Source organism: Triticum aestivum, chromosome 1D, assembly GCF_018294505.1.
Source record: "Triticum aestivum cultivar Chinese Spring chromosome 1D, IWGSC CS RefSeq v2.1, whole genome shotgun sequence".
NCBI classification, from domain to species: domain Eukaryota; kingdom Viridiplantae; phylum Streptophyta; class Magnoliopsida; order Poales; family Poaceae; genus Triticum; species Triticum aestivum.
Genome location: NC_057796.1, coordinates 2,645,206 through 2,664,872, shown reverse-complemented (window position 1 = coordinate 2,664,872; position 19,667 = coordinate 2,645,206). Strand labels below are relative to the sequence as shown.

General features: G+C 48.6%; 2 protein-coding genes across 4 annotated transcripts; one reads left to right on the top strand and one right to left on the bottom strand.

The window, feature by feature from the left end:
• Positions 1-504: 504 nt before the first annotated feature.
• Positions 505-5,939, top strand: LOC123179777 (E3 ubiquitin-protein ligase ORTHRUS 2; the record flags this gene model as incomplete). The annotated part of the gene is given in 9 exon segments (XM_044591653.1): positions 505-570; positions 2,910-3,442; positions 3,535-3,660; positions 3,897-3,996; positions 4,093-4,157; positions 4,254-4,356; positions 4,440-4,578; positions 4,693-4,907; positions 5,001-5,939. Coding segments are annotated over 9 exon segments (1,992 nt in total), but the record flags the coding sequence as incomplete, so codon positions are not given.
• A 2,537-nt stretch (positions 5,940-8,476) lies between these two features.
• LOC123179776 (protein MEI2-like 3) lies at positions 8,477-15,928 on the bottom strand. Of its 3 annotated transcripts, none has more exons than XM_044591651.1 (15): positions 15,754-15,928; positions 13,928-14,098; positions 13,735-13,780; positions 12,747-12,998; positions 12,253-12,656; positions 12,004-12,159; positions 11,746-11,862; positions 11,519-11,670; positions 11,354-11,433; positions 10,867-11,256; positions 9,900-10,497; positions 9,728-9,812; positions 9,577-9,645; positions 9,194-9,373; positions 8,477-8,972 (listed from the first exon to the last, which is right to left on the bottom strand). In XM_044591651.1, the coding sequence occupies exons 2-15, from the start codon at positions 14,036-14,038 to the stop codon at positions 8,805-8,807; spliced, it is 2,808 nt and encodes a 935-aa protein (XP_044447586.1). In that variant the 5' UTR covers positions 14,039-14,098; positions 15,754-15,928; the 3' UTR covers positions 8,477-8,804. The 3 variants fall into 3 exon arrangements, with proteins under 3 accessions (XP_044447586.1, XP_044447584.1, XP_044447587.1); XM_044591649.1 differs by having other exon boundaries at positions 13,928-14,094; XM_044591652.1 differs by lacking the exon at positions 15,754-15,928 and adding an exon at positions 15,226-15,552 and having other exon boundaries at positions 13,928-14,094.
• Positions 15,929-19,667: the final 3,739 nt, after the last annotated feature.

Sequence of the window (19,667 nt, the reverse complement as noted above, 5' to 3'; positions counted from 1 at the left end):
CCCGTCTCCGCCCCACCCCCAAATCAAAATTTCAAACTTTCCCGTCCCCCTCCCCATTCCCCACTCCCCAAAACCCTAGCGCCCCTCGCCGCCGGAGCGGAGATGCCGGACCTGCCGTGCGACGGGGACGGGGTGTGCATGGTGTGCCGCGCCGCGGCGCCGCCGGAGGTCGAGCTGCTGCGGTGCGCGACCTGCGCCACGCCCTGGCACTCGCCCTGCCTCTCGCGCCCCCCCGCGCTCGCCGACGCCGCCGCCTGGGCCTGCCCCGACTGCTCCGGCGAGGACAACGCCTCCCCCTCCGCGGCCCCCGCCCCCGCCCCCACCGCCGCGCCGGGGGGCGCCGGCGGGGGGAGCGGCCTCCTCGCCGCCATCCGCGAGATCGAGGCCGACGCCACCCTCACCGAGCAGGACAAGGCCCGGCGCCGCCAGGAGCTGCTCGGCGGCAAGACCGCCGCCGCCGCCGGCGGCGACGGCGACGGCGACGAGGAGGACGAGGACGACGCGCTCGAGATCGTCGGCAAGAACTTCAGCTGCGTCTTCTGCATGAAGCTCCCCGAGCGCCCCGTCACCGTGAGCAACCCCCTCCCCTCCCCCGTGTTTTGCTCCCCGTCCGTCAGTTTTCAAATTAATGCCCATGATTAAATCCACCACTACCATGCCGCAATTATTTACTGTGTATGTATATCCGCGGCGCCGATAGATCTCCCGTCGCCCGCCGCAAAATGTAATCTTTTGTCTGTGCGCTCTTGCTGTCATAATGGTTAAATCCCGTACTATCATTGGATGCGCCCTGCGGCGGTAGTAATGATCCATCATCTTCCTCTGGGTCACTCACTGCTTCCATTTCCCCCCGCATAATCATCGCCCATCATTCCCTTATGCCGTCGTTCCATCTCTGCTCTAACTGCTATTGATTTCAGATGCGCTTCAGAGACGGTCAATTGCCCTCTGTTTTTTGTTTGCTGTAGCTGCAATGTAATATCTACATCATTATTTTATTTTATTTTATTTTGATATGCATCTTCGGTGCTTGCCTGTAGTCAGATAGGTATGAGCAAAGGATCACAGCCTCGCCTGCTGTGAGCTAATCCCCTGATAATTAGATGCACCCACTAGCAATGATCTATCTTAGTCTTGGTCATTGCTTACATCTGCACATATAATCCATAGCATTAGGACACCCGTGGTCTATTTGTTGTTATCGCCAGCATCATCATTTGTTTTCTGATGATGATATGCATGTTCGGTGCTTGTCTGTAGTTAGATAGATGTAAAGGATGATACACTTGTCAGTTTGCGGCTAACCACCTGCAAACTTTAACAGCAAGAGTGGCCTTTATCTGCAAGCATTGTTCAGCATTGCTTACATCTGCACATATGAATCCTAACTCTGAACAGCTGTGACCCATTTGTTGTTATTTTTACATCATCATTTATTTTCTGATGATGGCTTGCGTGTTCGGTGCTTGTCTGTAGTTAGATTGGAGTGAAGGATCACATCCTCGTCTGTTTGCGGGCTCAATCACCTGTGTAACTTTTAAAACAGCATGAATGGCTTTTACCTAGGAGCATTGTTCAGCATTGCGTACATCTGCACATATGAATCCTAGCTCTACAACAGCTGTGGTCTATTTGTTGTTATTACTTCAGCACCATGTATTTTTCTGATGGTGGCAGTTTGGTGCCTGTCTGTAGTCAATTAGGAGTAAAGGATCACAGCTTTCTCTGCTCAGGAGTCAATTTTAACAGTTGCTATTTTTTTAGTAACCTGGAAGCTCCTTTGGTGTGCTGCTTAAAATGATACCTGGGTAGGCTTGTCACCTGTAGTGTAATGCCATTTGCAACTTACTGTAGATGGCCTTGCTCCTTTTGCTGGTTTGTTAAGTCTATTCACCTTTTTTGGTTTTGTTTGCCCCTTGGATTGCTAATGTGCAGCCTGTAGACCAAATGATTTGATTTGCCCTTGTATTTGCTAGTATCTAGTGCTGCCTAGGTTATTTTCTATGTTGTGTATGTGGCAATGTGATTAAATTCATGGTCTACGCCGCAGTTCAAGGGGTAAAAACATCTTCATGCTATATGAATGAATTAATGTTTGTTATACACAAATCTCCAAACTCATTCCAGGTTGATTAGCAGAGTATTAAAATACAACTAACTTGAATGATAATTGGTATTGGCCAATCTTTGGTTTCATGTTTCCTTTCATCATGAATTCAACTTTAAGCTGAGTCAGGTTTAGCTACATACCTTAGCCAGCTGGCATACTGTGTTGGGGTAAGTCCTTGAACCCAGATGGCTGGGTTCACAACCATGTGTGCCTGCAATTGCACCTCAGCAGTCCTGAATATCTATTTGAGTTCATGGTTTACCACTTACCTACGCACTTTCCTACCTATTTGTGATTCCAGTCAATATCTTAATTGACCAACAGGCTTCATCATAGTTATTGGCTAGCTCTTGATCTGTAGTTCTGTACTACCTACTTTGGTTGGTTGGACCAGGGCATGTGAAGCACCCCTTGCCCTTTTGGTTTGTAATCTTAGTCAGCAACTATTGTTGACACCCTCTGCTGGCATAAAAGGTTGCTTGACATAGCCTCTCTTTGACATGGTTCTGGACACATGCATAGCCTTATAAGTGTCACTATATTTGAAAGGAGGCTGTTACTTGTCATGTCCACACACTTTTTAGGCTGAAAACTATGATTGCTTCTGTGTATAATCTGTTGATAATGATTTCTACTTGTTTTTATGCGTTGTTATGTATGATTATGATTTCATATTCAAGCATTTCCTGTATGTTCTTTTTCTGTTCTAAATACCTTACTCAGGATAACATACTCCTGCCAACTATATATTTGGTGCTATCTCTTCTGATCACTACATTCTACTTTTGAATCTTTGTAGACACCGTGTGGCCACAACTTCTGCTTGAAATGCTTTGAAAAGTGGGTTAACAGTGGAAAAAGGACATGTGGAAAATGCCGGGGACCAATCCCATCCAAAATGGCTTCGCAGCCAAGGATTAATGCAGCGTTGGTTGCAGTTATCCGTATGGCTAGGACTGCAAAGAATGCCAGCGCAGGCGGCTCGGGAAATCCTGTTCATTACATAAGAAATGAGGCTAGACCCGACAAGGCTTTCACAACTGACAGAGCAAAGAAGGCTGGGAAAGCAAATGCTTCAAGTGGCCAGATCTTTGTGACCATTGCACCTGATCATTTTGGCCCCATCCCAGCGGAGAACGACCCCAAAAGGCGTCTTGGTGTGCTGGTCGGGGAAACCTGGGAAGACCGCCTTGAGTGCAGGCAGTGGGGCGCTCATTTCCCTCATGTTGCTGGTATTGCTGGCCAGTCAGAACATGGTGCTCAGTCAGTGGCGCTGTCAGGTGGTTACATAGATGATGAGGACCATGGGGAGTGGTTCCTGTATACTGGAAGGTTTGCTAGTTTACTCACTTGCTATCATTGTACTTTTGTGTCTGATCCTACATGTGAGCACTTACATTTCTGTAAATAATTTGTACTGGCAGTGGTGGAAGAGATCTAAGTGGGAACAAGCGAACAAACAAGGAACAGTCTTCTGATCAGAAATTTGACAAGATGAATGCTGCTCTGCGCCTTAGTTGCAAGAAGGGTTACCCTGTCAGGGTTGTGCGGTATGTTTTTCTTACCATAATTATTTTCCTCAAATATATCAGCATTTGATAAGTACTAGTTGATAAGACAGTATGGCACTGTAGCCCGACAGTGTTAATACTGTTATAATTATTACCTTGCCTTGATTTTTTTTCATTGTTACATGTGCTCTGCATATAAGGAGACCATCCACTGTTCTGCTTATATTTGTTATTTATATCATCTTATTTATATTTGACCACACTATTTTAAAAAGGTCCCACAAGGAGAAGCGTTCTTCATATGCTCCTGAAACTGGTGTGCGCTATGATGGAGTCTACAGGATTGAGAAATGCTGGAGGAAGATTGGTGTTCAGGTGATTTTAAATCCTGTACAGAGGGTCCATGTTGCCGCTCTATACCTTGTGCAACTGAATGGAAGATAATGGGTATTCTTTTGATTTCTGTCTCAGGGTACATACAAGGTCTGCAGGTATCTCTTCGTACGATGCGACAATGAACCAGCTCCATGGACCAGGTTTGTCAAAACGATAACATTTTGTTTTGGCAATATGCTTTTGTCTTGAAAACAACTGGCATTACTTACACTGATGTTGTGGTATCTGGGTTTCAGTGATCTTCATGGTGACCGGCCAAGACCACTGCCCAGGATCAAGGAGCTGCAAGGTGCTACTGACATAACTGAAAGGGCAGGATCCCCCTCGTGGGACTATGTTGTATGTCCACGCCATTTTCTTCTTCTGATGTTTCCACTTACAAGCATACATCATCACCTCTGATCTGTATCTGTTTGTTATAGGAAAATGAAGGCTGGAAGTGGGTGAAGCCTCCACCAATCAGCAAGAAGCCTGCCCAGTCTGGTGATCCTGAGACTGACAAGCAATTCAGGAAATACCAGAAGCGTGCTCATATGTCTATGAACGAGAGGCTGTTGAAGGGTTAGTGTTTTTGTCGCGTGTTTTGATTGCTACTCTGTTTGGCTTAAATAGCTGGAATCTATTCCAAGCATTCATTCTCTTAATGCGTGCTTGTGTTTACCTGGTTATGTGCAGAGTTTGGCTGTTCCATTTGCAAGAATGTGATGAAAGAACCACTTACCACTCCCTGTGGTCATAACTTCTGCAAAGCTTGTTTGACCGCTGCATTTGGCGACGAGGGTTCTATGAGGGAAAGAAGCAGGGGTGGCCGCACTCTGCGGGCACAGAAGATTGTGAAGAACTGCCCCTCCTGCCCAACTGACATTTGCGACTTCCTGGAGAACCCGCAGGTATGTAATTAAAAAACACAAGTCTGTTGAAGCATGCCACATACTTGTACAGTATGTTTTGCTGATGGATGCCTTTTGTTATCTGTGTTGCAGATTAACATAGAGATGAAGGATCTGATTGACAATCTGCTTGCCAAGGCTGCCAAGGAGAAACCAGACGCGGAGGGATCTGCTGAGGAAAATGACGATGAGGAGGATGCTCTGGAGAAGGAAGAGGAGGACGACAGCAGCCTGAACGAGGAAGAGAATGATGATGGTGCTGAGAACAAGGCTGGAGAAGAGGATGCTGTCGTCACAATCGTGGTTGAGGCCAAGGATGAGCTGAAGAAGCCTCTGAAGCGCAAGGGAGATCAGGAGGAGGAAGCCAAAGACGAGAAGAAGATCAAGACCACTGCTGCTGCTGATGCGGAAAATGCAGCTGAAGAGGACGCTGAGATGGTTGAAAACAAGGAAGAAGAAGGCGCCCAGAAGGTTCAGAAGAAGCGCAAGGGGCGTGCCGAGACAGCCACTGCTGCAGCTGGCGGCGGTAAGAGGAAGAGGGCCGGCCCTGCTGCAGCCGAAGAGAAGGCCGCCGCAGCTGGTGGCGGTAAGAGGAAGAAGGCAAGCCCTGCTGCTGCAGCTGAGGAGACCCCTGCTGCTGCGAGCACCCCTCGCCGTGCGACCAGGAGCGGCGGCGTGGTGGTGGCTGGTGGGAGCCCTGCTTCCAGGACCAGGAGCAACACCAAGGCCGACAACTGAAGGCGGCGGTGGAGGAGGAGCGGCGCCGAGGCTGATGCCCACCATTGAAGAAGAAGCTCCGTTTTTTGGCTGGTCGTGTATTATTATATATATAGTTTACATTTGCAAGACTGCTTTATCCACTTGTCTCTTGTCTGGAGACTGGAATTGGAACTTGGTTGCTGATGCTGCCGCTGGCAGCCGTTTTGGGTCGGAACCTTGTAGTTAAGTTGATACCGTACCGTACCCCCTCCTGCTATATGGATCCTTGATATTATCTATCAGGTAATGGTTATGATGATTATGCTTGAACTATTTACCGGTGTGATTGTTAGTTTATATCTGCTGCATCTGGTTGGCAGTGCTTTTGCATTATAGTAATATTCCTAATATTTCAAAATACATTGCTGTTTGGGAGGCATCTCTCCTAAACAAATGTCTCTTGTCTTTTTCTAATACAGCTTGTTTTGTTGGGGGTAATTAGGTATGGAATGGGAATTCAGGGTTGTAAGCTACAAAGTTACTTGTTTGGTTGGAGTGGAAAGATATAAATTAGGCTCGATCCATTTCCGGCGCAAACTTGCGGCCCGTTTGAGTCCAAACGGACACCGAACGGATGCCCACGCGACCGCTCCTCGTTTGTCTCGCGCTCTGCCTATCGGCCGCCTACCTACCTCCAACGACCCACATTTACTGCGCAAGAGTGGGCGGATCCACCTGCCAGCCACCCATCCATAGCGGTTGTCGTCCTTCTTAATGTGGAAGCCATGGATGGGCTAGTCCACGCTTCCAGTCCCGTCCCCGTGTGCCTCCTCGAACCTCGACACCAGACCCTAGCTCGCCGCTCCTCCTCTCCTCCACCTCCTAACCGGCCGCCATAGTATGGTGGAACTCCAGCCGCAAGGGAAGGCACGACCACGAGGCTGGTTCCTCCTCTGGCCGCCGCAGCTCCACCAACTTCGTGCCCGCAACGTTTAGCATCTCGGCGCCGATGGCCCCAATGCGCGCCCGGCCATACGTCCACACAGACATATGCCGCCGTTATTGGGAGACGAGGACGCTGCTCCCCAGGAGCGACGTTCACCTCCCCAACAACTGACATCTCTCCGCAAATCGAGTGCCCATCCCGCCGGTCAAGGTGAGCGGCCACGCCCGTCGTGAGGAGATCGACTGCCGACGTGTCCGCCTGCCACCGGATCTGCTCTACGACCGCAGGTACGCTGTCGATTCCCTGTTGTGGGATACGTGGTTCCGCGACGAGCACGACCTACGGCGGCAATCTTTTTTTCGCCGGTCTTCCTCCGAGCCCAGCACGGGCGCGCCTTGCCGCCACGCGCGTGCTCTCAGCCCGCCCCAGTCATACGAGCATGCGCGGGTGCGCGGCCTCACGCCGACGCCGTCTCGCTCCCTGTCCCCGCCATCGCCACCTTCCATGACTGACGAGGAGGAGGCGAAGCTCATGAGGCGGGTGATGGAGGACTCGTCCGCACCCAGGACGAGGCCCAATGGGAGGGCCTCAAAACGATGATGGCCCTCTCCGCGGCCGGCGACGTTGCCATCCCGGAGCTGGACATGGCTGTCAAGGAGGAGGTGCTGGAGGAGCCGCCTGTCGCAGTGTGGAACCCATGCCTGTTAGGCCAGAGGTGGACGTGGTCGTCGATGGTGTTGGAGATGGCCGACTGGGTGGGTGCTGAGCCATGGGCACCCATGTCGCCATGGGAACCCACGCCACCACGCTCATGAGAGCATTCCTCGCCACGGGAAGAAGTGGTGCAGGCTCCTCCGACGGGCAACCACCACAGGGGCCACCAGCCCACCTCTTGCATCCACCGCCGTACGTCGACCTCACCATGGACGACGACAAGGATGACGGTGGCGCGTGAAGACGGCGATGGCATCGAAGTTCTTTTTTTTATGACTTTTAAATGTTAACTTAAGTTTAATAAGCGGCCGGGACTTTTGTGGACTTCTTTAGATTTTAGTAATGTTTAATTAAGTTTATCTTTATGTTTTTAAATGTGTGGCATGCTTTTTTTCGAACCTCCTAGCCGGACATTTTGAGATGCGGCCGCCTGGTTGTGTGCACAAATCGGCAGAGCCGAAAACTGGACACGACCGTCCATTTTGCCGACCCAAACGAACGAAATCTGGACAAATCAAACGTCCATTTGGGATCGACGATTGGAGTTGGTCTTACCTGTTTGCTTGGAGGGGATGAGAATTTATGAGGGAATTAATTTATAGAGAACATCTCGTCCTTTCACCGTAACTTATGTTTATAATCTTTCGGTTGTTTCGCTACGAGTTCCCACTAAGCAAACAAGGGAATAAAGATCCGTCTCAAATTCCCACGTGTAATATTCATCAAATATCAAACATGGGATTGGGAATAAAATTACACTTTTCATGTCTAATCTCCATTACAACTCCCTCATCTAAATTCCTATTCCTCATCCCAAAAGTTACCAAACAAACTGTAAGGGAAATACTAGGGTAAAACCCCACTGCAAATTTGTTTTCTATATATTTTATTGGCTCAAAATAAAGCATCGAGAGAATACACACGATGAGCACACACCCAACTTCATCATAGTTAGGATGCACACAACCAACATACTTAACCATACAAAGACACACCGGCAAATATTTGAAGTTCTTGGTTTGTCTTAACTCAAGCATCTTCACTTGGAGATGTTTGAAATTGGTACAAATATAGAACTTCAAACGTTTTGGGGTAGCTATAGGGGTTGCATCAGTGTTCATGTTACGCCATCACATTGCCATGATCAGTAGAAGCATTTAGACACCCAATCATGGCACTCACACACAGCAAAAATAGCAAGATCAGAAGATAATCCGAGCAAAATTAACCAAGTTAAATTAAAAACATCCAGGTCAGATCAGCATTCAACACCCCTCCAACTCAACTGTACAAGTTTCCAACCCTCAGAACACACACCCAAAACGCACATCACCTCTTGCGCACTTCGCCGTCCCTCCTCGCACCCGTCCGAACTCTAGTTCGTCGTCGGGGCAAGCACGAGGGCGCCCTTGCGCAACTTACTTACGGCGAATCGCCAGCAGACCGTTCGAACTCGCTACATACCCCAGCCTTGCCGGGGAGAAAAATAAATAGCAAAACTGGGGATAGTTTATTGCAGCTTCTTCTCCGTCCTCCAGTTAGTGAGCGAAGATCGAGTCATTGCCCTCGGCCGCGTTAGCCCTGCGGCTGGAGTTCTCCTGGTTAGGCGAGGTCGACAGGCTCGCGTCTCCTCTGGTGTCCGCGCTGTGGAGCGGCCTGTTCCTCCCGGACCTAGGCCGGATGTTGTTCCCCACAGGGAAAGGTTCCTGGCCAAAACAAAACAAAAAAAATAGAAACATGAATAAACCTCCAGGTCAACCACTTTGCATCATCAGAAGATATTGTTAGAACATGTACAAGTGTTTAACTGACTACTGTGATCGCACACATAAACAGATCTATGAAATTGGGCAATGCATTCGCGACAAGAAAACCAGTATGGTGTCTACTATCTAAACTGAACTGTTCTACAGAAATGAACTCATACCTGCTCCCCTGCGTTCGGACCATCCTTGTGGAAGAGTATAGGGCGGCACCATTTGTCTTCATTCATCAGGCTAGAATTCCGAAAATGAGAAACCAATTCATTCCTGCCCTGGATTCTAGCATACGCGAGTGTTGCCACCTTCTCGCTGTTGAATTTTTCCCATCTCTTGCCATTAAATGTCTGCAGAAAATTGTGCCTCCAGTTAGTTGCCAAGCGAAATTAACAAATGCATACCAAGCAAAACACAATGTAATATGTGAAGAATCTTGTTAAAATCTACAAAGATGTCAAGTTTTTCTCTTCAAATGTATACTGAATTGGTGAACAGGATATAGCTCTTACAAGTTGCTATCAGCTAGTAAGGTCAGGGTGTACATATATACCTTGTAAAAGGGAATTATGTGCTGCGGATCGGTCATGTTGATGAAAGCATAGCCCACGTTGCATTTGTTCTGAGGAAAGCATAGATTGCAGCGTCAGTGCCTAGAAATTCTGCCGCAAGTTCCAACCTTCACACTAGGAGAAAGAACTTACCTTGAAGTCAATCGGAAGGTAGACGAAATCATAGGTTCCACGGTGATTCTCATCAATGACGCCCAGAAGCAGTTTACAGTTGTACCTGTTGAGAGCACATCAAGTGTGAGTCCACAGAAAAAGGGCACCTCATTAATGTGAAAGAAGAAGCCCGAAAGCAGTGCAATCGTACTTGTTAGGAATGTTTTTGATCATCAGCGTGGTGCGTGGGTCTTCACGCTTTGCTATGCGTTCAATGTCAAGCTCAAATAGCCTTTTATTTTCTGGCTGGACAGCGTTTCCATCATGTCTGCGGTTCCTCATCCGCTCATTTGTAGCATCATAGGAAGCGGAAACCTGGACCATAGGGTTCCTTCTGTTCATTGCATTGCACATTTGTTGCAGCGATGGGAATCCAGCGCCAACTGGGGAGAACATGGTCTCCCTGTAACTTCCCCTGGCAGGTGCGAAGACAGGGACATCTGATGGATACATCTGAGGGCTACCAGGAAACCCTACACTCCCAAGAGACCCTGGATGAACAGAGCGCGCGTTTCTGAAACTGCCTCCATTGTTTGGAGCTGAACCCATGTGGTGCTGATCCATAGGATAAGCACCATTATTCAGTGTGTGAGGTGGCACAACACCAGGATAACCATGCATGTGCCCTGGGTGCTGCACATTCGACCACAGCATTGGAGAGGAGGGACTTTGAGGAAAAGCATTTGAGTTATTCCAACTGTAGTGGTGTCCATTGAGGGGAAAACTTCCAACTCCAGCAGGCCCAAATGCTGCAAAAGGAAATGTTTTATGTTTATTTAGTTTCAAATAGAAATGAACAATCTCCATGAAGTATATAACATTTGCTACATGCTTCAACATATTTCTATCATGGTACTGAGCATTCCAACAGTACTGATGTGTTAACTGAAATTGTCCTAGTTGTCAGAGATAGTTGTATTGTAGGACTCTCCTATTTATTTCTTTCTGTACATGCACATATATTGATCTAGAAGCCTATGGAATAGATGAAGTTATTATTTGTTACAACACTAGTAACAAAACTATAGAAAGCAGCGACTTTACAAATCCATGCTGAACAGGTAAAAACAAAGGTTTACAGGAGACAATGAAAAGCAGTGCAAGCCGAGGAGTTTTACCTTCATTATTTTGATCAAAGGAATGACCATGAAGGCTACCAGAACCCACTTTCTGGAGATGACTGTAATCCACTCCATCCACTCTGAAGCCAGCACTCCTGCCACTTGATGTCATGGACTTGGAGATGTTACAAATACCATTTTGAGACTCCGGCAGTGAGTGTGGGTGGAACATCTGCATTCCATGCCCAAAGTTGCCTTGACCAAGCGATCCGCCAAGTTCACTAATAGCAGCTTGATTATTGTACTGGCGTGTAGGTTCAATTCTGATAGGCGACGACAGCTTCTGAGGGCCACTTGAAGCGATGCCATGGGTTGATCTATCCAATTGCGGACTAACCGGAGAAAATAAATTATGCAGGGTGCTGCTCTCATGACTTCTAGGGCCTCCTGTTTGACATGTCCAAGGTAATGTTGCAAAATGTTTAGACAAAATGAAATGTAGAATCTGATGAATACGACAAATACGTTTAGTCATGTATCGTACCAATGGTCCCAGGTGGAGAGTTTCTAGGCTGGCGAGGGGAACCATCAAGCTTCCACTCTCTCGGATACTGTTGTCTCAAGCTGGTAGGAACAGAGACAGTATATTAGATCCCCGCACTATACCAATCCCGTACGAATAAAGGCAGCAGTACACAGCACAAATTACCCAAAAATTGTCCCTCCAGGATTGCTAACTTCAGCCTTGATTTTTGGGCCTGAGATAGCACCCTTATTAAGGTCATATAGTGCTGCTTCTGCTGCTCTGACATCGTAGAACTCTACGAGTTTCTTATTGCAGCTTGTAGAAGCCCTGCAAATCTATAACCAACAAAAAGGGTCATTACAGGCTGGGGCTCCTAATTTTTACAAAGCAAAGTTTGGAAGTACCATTACCTCCTTCACATCACCATAAACAGTAAGTGCTTGGAGAAGATCATCATTGGAAACAGAAGGTTCGATGTTAGACACCACCAAAACTCCCTTGCTGATATCCTTATCTGAAGCAGTTCCCTACAGAAGTAGCAGATCAAAACAGCATCAAAACATTTGTATAGACGTCCAGATCATAACCCGCACATAACATCAAAGGCGGAAATTGATATTAGAGAACACGTGATATGTCTACTAGAAAGTAACTGATAGTATGTTTACCTTAGGAATGCAAAATTGCACATCAAGCTTCACCAGCCCCAGAGGCTTGCCATGGAGTGCTCTCATTGCGTTTTGGGCAGCTCGTATGTCATAGTAAGACACTGTTACATACCCATGTTCCTTGCAGGTGTAAAGCTTATGTATGTCCCCATATTGCTGTAGTGAAGATATAATATGAGTTTAAAAGGGCAGCGTTCAACAAAATAAACGAACTTTCAAGAAGTATAAGAAGGAAAAAGAGTTGAAAACCTGAAATAGAACTCTTAGATCAGAATCAAGAATGTTGGTGTTGATGTTTGTGACAAAAAGAGTTCTGGAAGGGCATTTGTTGATGTGGTGCTCCCCAGGAAAATGGCACTTTGAGGATCCTTCCAGATTTCTTGCGCCTTTAATGGAAATGGAATCATCATTCTCAAGCTCCATCCCTCCTCCAGTGCCAAATATATCTTCATCGGCGTCATCCTGGTTGATAGACAGGCCAGAGAGTTCAAAGCCATCGATAACGCCCGATATCAAATCATCATCGGTTGGTAGAAGATCTCCAATAGTTTGAGCTTCAACTTCCTCCATGGACCCTAGGGCTTCATCTCCCTCACAGATGAAGCTAAGTGTATCAGCAGACTGGCCACAAACACCAATGGCCATTATTCTCGCTGCAAAAACGCAAGGCAAATGATCATCAAGGCAAAGAAGAAGAAGAAACGCTGCACAAAGAAGTAATAGCTGAGAGCAAAGAAACTCACAGTTGCCACTAGCTGTTCCAGCAATAGCCGCATCTCTAGCAGACAAGCCAAATCTAGATCCAGGGGTCGTGAGCATATCGCCCCAGGATACCGACGGCGAACTTGAAGCATTTCCTTGCCCCATCGCTTTGCTGAGGCGAAGGGCATCCAGGCCCTTGAAGACTTGGCCTCCTGTCTGTTCCAGACTGCCTTCAGGATTCGCCCCCGTCGGATGGATCTTCTCAAGTGGAGAAGCAAAAGCTGGCTTGCTCCCTGCCATTAATGGAAACTGTCAGTTCCTGAAGGGCCATCCAATCTATCACCATACTGCAAAGCTTGGAAAGCATGTGTTAAATGACGAGTTGATCATGGCATTTAATTGCTAACCGTGTTTAGTTAACCTCCCAACTAATTCCTACCAAACTGTCTTCAGCCAACATTCCATAACCATTCCCACTGTAAGAAAACATCCCCACTCATTCCCCGCCGAATCGCACCACTGATATCTTCACCTACCAAACCGAAATGCTACTAAAATCGGACGCCTATATTATTAGGTAACATATAACTAATCCAGGTGGGATTTCCTCGGCAAGGAGAAAAACTGAACCAAACTGATGCAACAGCCTAATTTCTGGTTTCAGCCAGTTGGTTAGATCAGCTACAAAGAACTGGCCGGAGATGACCGGAATAAATGCCAGCCAGAAAATCTCCCCGAAAAACATGAAACACAAGTTTCAAACTGCCCCCCAAGGTACGAGCTGGATAAGGCAGGCAAGTTAGGTATGCATCCTTGTCTACTTTCAGTGGAATTTTATTGGAGCATCAATAATTCCAGCACTGTACCAACTACCAACACCAAGCAAGCACGAAGGAGAACCAGGACATATTATTTAGGCCACGGCATGAATTGAGAAGAGGACACCCAACTGAACACCTCCAACCATGCAAGAAGCAACAGCCACAAAACAATGATCACAGAATTTTGAAATAGAAGCATGATACGCACCTCTCTGATCCACCATTGACTCCGATTTCCAGAACCCAACCTGCCTCTGCATTATATCAAAGCATATAATATATTTGTAAGAAAACGAATCATGTGGGGCGCAACCGCTACTGCTATTCCGCATTATTTGCCAGCAGAAACCAAGCACAGGCTCTATCTCTATCTCTTTTTATCTTCCTACTTTCTTGCCGACCTCTGTGGGGACAAGATCTTCGGAGAAGAACGACGACGAGGTCGAGTCTGGCGGTGGGCCGCCGAACGAGGACAGGTGTCCCCTGTCAATCACTCCGGAAGCTATCACCATGGTATCACCTTCTTTCTTCTTTCCTTGTCTCTTCACCTCCTCAGCCCCTCAACTGCCTGCCTGGCCAAGAATCAATTAGTGGACAACAAGGCGAAAGAAAGATACAAGCAGAGAATGCTGTGCAGATAGAAGCAACTGCCTTGCTGTTCCGGGACGTCGCCGCCCCGAAACAGAAAGCCCTACTGCCCCAGCAACCGCACACACGCATGCATGCCGGCTAAATTTGATGAGATGGGCAAACGCAATGCACCACTAACAAAAAGAGAAGACACAGATTAAATCAAAATTCAAGAAACCGAGTTTTATTAGTCTGGGCTCATCATCATCATCCTAATTTAAGGTGAAAATGCTCCTGATTTTAGGGTGCTAATTTTAGAAACCGTGTGACCTAGAATTTTTGCAACGGAAAAAACAGACGGAAGATTCTAATCTCACGGATGGAAAGGGTGTCGAGGCAAAAGGGGGAGAGACGGAGGAAGGGAGGGGTGGAACCGCCCCCCTCATCAAGAAATGGAAACCTACTACCGTTTCTGGACAGAATCCAGGGAGAAAAAGGTGGGAATGGAATGGTGCGGTGGGGAAGGAGAAGGAGAAGACGACCAAAAAGGTCAGCAGGGGAGGCGGTGGCCGGAAAAATCTAAAGCTGTTCCTTGCGGAACAATAATAATACTACTAAAAAATAGAAAAGTTGGGTACTTTCTAGGGCTTTCAGGGGGTAGAAACAAGATAAGCACGACATTTGTTTTTATTTATCTCCCTAATCAATCCATCCATCCATCTTCTTGTTCGAACTGACGGACCTATTTTATTATCCTACCAGCAGTACAACAACAGCAGCAAGAGTAATTTATTAACTAAGCGGTGTTGCGCGAGTCCATGAGTAGTAGTACTGTAAATCAATCGGACAAAAAGATCCCCAAATTGTAGAACAGAATAGCCCATATCTATGCCCATGGTCAGAGCCGGAGGGTAAAATATTGGCAGGAACCGCAGATCGAAGTGGTTAGGTTAGGGGGGAGAAGAAGAAGAAGAAAAGAAAGTGCGGCCAAGAAGACGAACAAATCGAAACCCCTTTGCTCGCTCAAGAGTGAAATTGGAAGAGGGGCCGCATTTGGGAGGGGGGAAATCGAATCGAAAGCGACAGATTGGGGTAGAAAGAAATCGATCGAGTGCAGGCAGCGACTCACCACCAAGAACAAGAAGCAGCGGAAGCTGGAAGTAGAGCAGGATTGATGGGATTGTTGGAGTACTAATGCGGGAGCAGGAGCAGCTTGATTTGTAGTAGTACTAGGGGATGCTGGCTTGAAATAGGGGAGATGAGAAGTAAGCGGCAGAGGGGGTGGGATAAGCAGAGCGGAGCAGAGCAGCCGTGCCGGTTGCTTCTCCCCCGGCGGAAGGCAACCTTCCCAGCCAGGCAGCGTATGGAGGAGGAAGAAGAGGGGGAGGGGGAGAAGCATAAGCTGCGCAGCAAGGCAAAGCCAGCGCCGCTGCTTCCGCCTACGCGAGATTCCAAAACTCCACACACAAAACAGACAGGCAAACAAATCCACATCCCGCACACCATCTTCCCCCTTCACCCGCACTGCAAGCAACCCGCCGCCCCACGCAAGCAAGCAAGAAACAAACTGCTGCTTATCTTAATCAGTAATAATCCGGGCTTAAAGGCAGCAGGGATCACGCGCGAATCGGGGGCGGGGGAGGAGTGCGGCGCTCACCTACGCCACCGATCCGGCCTCGCTCCCCGCCATGCGCCGCCCGCCGGGGAATGGGCTCGCCGCCGGAGTCGGGGAAGACGCTCTCTTTCTCTCTCCGCACTGTCTCTCTCTTCTGCTTTCTGTTCTGTTCCTCGGGTGTCTTTATTGGAGGGATGGATTGATTGCGCGCTCCGCTCCCCCGAAAAGGGCACGCAAACATACAAAAGGCCGCAACTTTGGGACGGACGGGCGGGCGGCTGCGTGTGCGCGTAGCAGTTTCAGTTTCGCTCCAACAAACCCATTTCTTTATTTTATTTTGGCCATTATATAAACTGCTCACTGTGGATATATCCTTGGTACTTGTTGTGGGTGCCAACCGATATTTATATTCGGTTCAAGTTCAAGGGGGCAAACAATAATTGGGAAATGACTTGGCAAAAATATTCTGCTTCATATATTTTTTTTAAAGGAGTTTTTTTATTAGGATGATCTTGTGACCAATGCTTGGTCAACACGGAGCTAAACTTAAGTGCATACGGATCAACGTAGATGACTTTTGCGCTCTGTCGGTCAGCTTGCGCGGAGTAACGCGGTATCGGCCGGGCTAAATACGTGCACGCCATGTCTGTCCCACCCCTTAAACCGTGTCGATCCCGCACCCCCTCCTAATCCTTTCGGTTCGACGCCGGTTCCGAGCACGAAACAAACAATTGAAAAGTGCTTTCGTGGTCAAAACCAGCCGTGATAGTGCAAGGGTGGGTCTTCTGTTGTCGACGCCTACCATCAGCGGCCTGGAACGGGACAAAATAATATCCAGAGACGACGCAAGAAGGGAGAAGGGAACGGACAAGAGAACTCCTTATCTCCAAGGATCGATCTGAAGACTGGACACGAGCACGCCACTCATACGCTGATCCACTCATATGGATGCTATAGATGACGAATGCCCTGTTATTTCACGCTTTGTCGGTTTTAGCTTGCACGGAGTAACGCCGTATCAGGCAGGCTGAATACGTGCACGCCATGTGTGTCCCACCCCCTAAACCGTGTCGATCCCGCACCCCCTCCTTATCCTTTTGGCTCGACGCCGGTTCCGAGCACGAAACAAACGATTGAAAAGTGCTTTGGTGGTCAACACCAGCCGTGATAGTGCAAGGGTGGGTCTTCTGTTGTCGACGCCTACCATCAGCGGCCTGGAACGGGACAAAAGAATATACAGAGACGACGCAAGAGGGGAGAAGGGAACGGACAAGAGAACTCGTTATCTCCAAGGATCGATCTGAAGACTGGACACGAGCACGCCACCCATACGCTGATGCACTCATATGGAAGCTACAGATGACAAATGCCTCGTTATTTCGTGATTTGTCGGTTTTAGCTTGCACGGAGTAACACCGTATCAGGCAGGCCGAATACATGCACGCCATGTGTGTCCCACCCACTAAACCGTGTCGATCCCGCACCCCCTCCTTATCCTTTCGGCTCGACGCCGGTTCCGAGCACGAAACAAACAATTGAAAAGTGCTTTCGTGGTCAAAACCAGCCGTGATAGTGCAAGGGTGGGTCTTCTGTTGTCGACGCCTACCATCAGCGGCCTGGAACGGGACAAAAGAATATCCAGAGACGACGCAAGAAGGGAGAAGGGAACGGACAAGAGAACTCGTTATCTCCAAGGATCGATCTGAAGACTGGACACGAGCACGCCACCCATACGCTGATGCACTTATATGGAAGCTATAGATGACAAATGCCTCGTTATTTCGTGATTTGTCGGTTTTAGCTTGCACGGAGTAACACCGTATCAGGCAGGCCGAATACGTGCACGCCATGTGTGTCCCACCCCCTAAACCGTGTCGATCCCGCACCCCCTCCTTATCCTTTCGGTTCGACGCCGGTTCCGAGCACGAAACAAACAATTGAAAAGTGCTTTCGTGGTCAAAACCAGCCGTGATAGTGCAAGGGTGGGTCTTCTGTTGTCGACGCCTACCATTAGCGGCCTGGAACGGGACAAAAGAATATCCAGAGACGACGCAAGAAGGGAGAAGGGAACGGACAAGAGAACTCCTTATCTCCAAGGATCGATCTGAAGACTGGACACGAGCACGCCCCTCATACGCTGATCCACTCATATGGATGCTATAGATGACGAATGCCCAGTTATTTCACGCTTTGTCGGTTTTAGCTTGCACGGAGTAACGCCGTATCAGGCAGGCTGAATACGTGCACGCCATGTGTGTCCCACCCCCTAAACCGTGTCGATCCCGCACCCCCTCCTTATCCTTTTGGCTCGACGCCGGTTCCGAGCACGAAACAGACAATTGAAAAGTGCTTTGGTGGTCAAAACCAGCCGTGATAGTGCAAGGGTGGGTCTTCTGTTGTCGAGCCTACCATCAGCGGCCTGGAACGGGACAAAAGAATATCCAGAGACGACGCAAGAGGGGAGAAGGGAACGGACAAGAGAACTCGTTATCTCCAAGGATCGATCGGAAGACTGGACACGAGCACGCCACCCATACGCTGATGCAGTCATATGGAAGCTATAGATGACAAATGCCCTGTTATTTCACGCTTTGTCGGTTTTAGCTTGCACGGAGTAACGCCGTATCAGGCAGGCTGAATACGTGCACGCCATGTGTGTCCCACCCCCTAAACCGTGTCGATCCCGCACCCCCTCCTTATCCTTTTGGCTCGACGCCGGTTCCGAGCACGAAACAAACGATTGAAAAGTGCTTTGGTGGTCAACACCAGCCGTGATAGTGCAAGGGTGGGTCTTCTGTTGTCGACGCCTACCATCAGCGGCCTGGAACGGGACAAAAGAATATCCAGAGACGACGCAAGAGGGGAGAAGGGAACGGACAAGAGAACTCGTTATCTCCAAGGATCGATCTGAAGACTGGACACGAGCACGCCACCCATACGCTGATGCACTCATATGGAAGCTATAGATGACAAATGCCTCGTTATTTCGTGATTTGTCGGTTTTAGCTTGCACGGAGTAACGCCGTATCAGGCAGGCCGAATACGTGCACGCCATGTGTGTCCCACCCCCTAAACCGTGTCGATCCCGCACCCCCTCCTTATCCTTTCGGTTCGACGCCGGTTCCGAGCACGAAACAAACAATTGAAAAGTGCTTTCGTGGTCAAAACCAGCCGTGATAGTGCAAGGGTGGGTCTTCTGTTGTCGACGCGTACCATCAGCGGCCTGGAACGGGACAAAAGAATATCCAGAGACGACGCAAGAAGGGAGAAGGGAACGGACAAGAGAACTCCTTATCTCCAAGGATCGATCTGAAGACTGGACACGAGCACGCCACTCATACGCTGATCCACTCATATGGATGCTATAGATGACGAATGCCCAGTTATTTCACGCTTTGTCGGTTTTAGCTTGCACGGAGTAACGCCGTATCAGGCAGGCTAAATACGTGCACGCCATGTGTGTCCCACCCCCTAAACCGTGTCGATCCCGCACCCCCTCCTTATCCTTTTGGCTCGATGCCGGTTCCGAGCACGAAACAGACAATTGAAAAGTGCTTTGGTGGTCAAAACCAGCCGTGATAGTGCAAGGGTGGGTCTTCTGTTGTCGAGCCTACCATCAGCGGCCTGAAACGGGACAAAAGAATATCCAGAGACGACGCAAGAAGGGAGAAGGGAACGGACAAGAGAACTCGTTATCTCCAAGGATCGATCTGAAGACTGGACACGAGCATGCCACTCATACGCTGATCCACTCATATGGATGCTATAGATGACGAATGCCCAGTTATTTCACGCTTTGTCGGTTTTAGCTTGCACGGAGTAACGCCGTATCAGGCAGGCTGAATACGTGCAAGCCATGTGTGTCCCACCCCCTAAACCGTGTCGATCCCGCACCCCCTCCTTATCCTTTCGGTTCGACGCCGGTTCCGAGCACGAAACAGACAATTGAAAAGTGC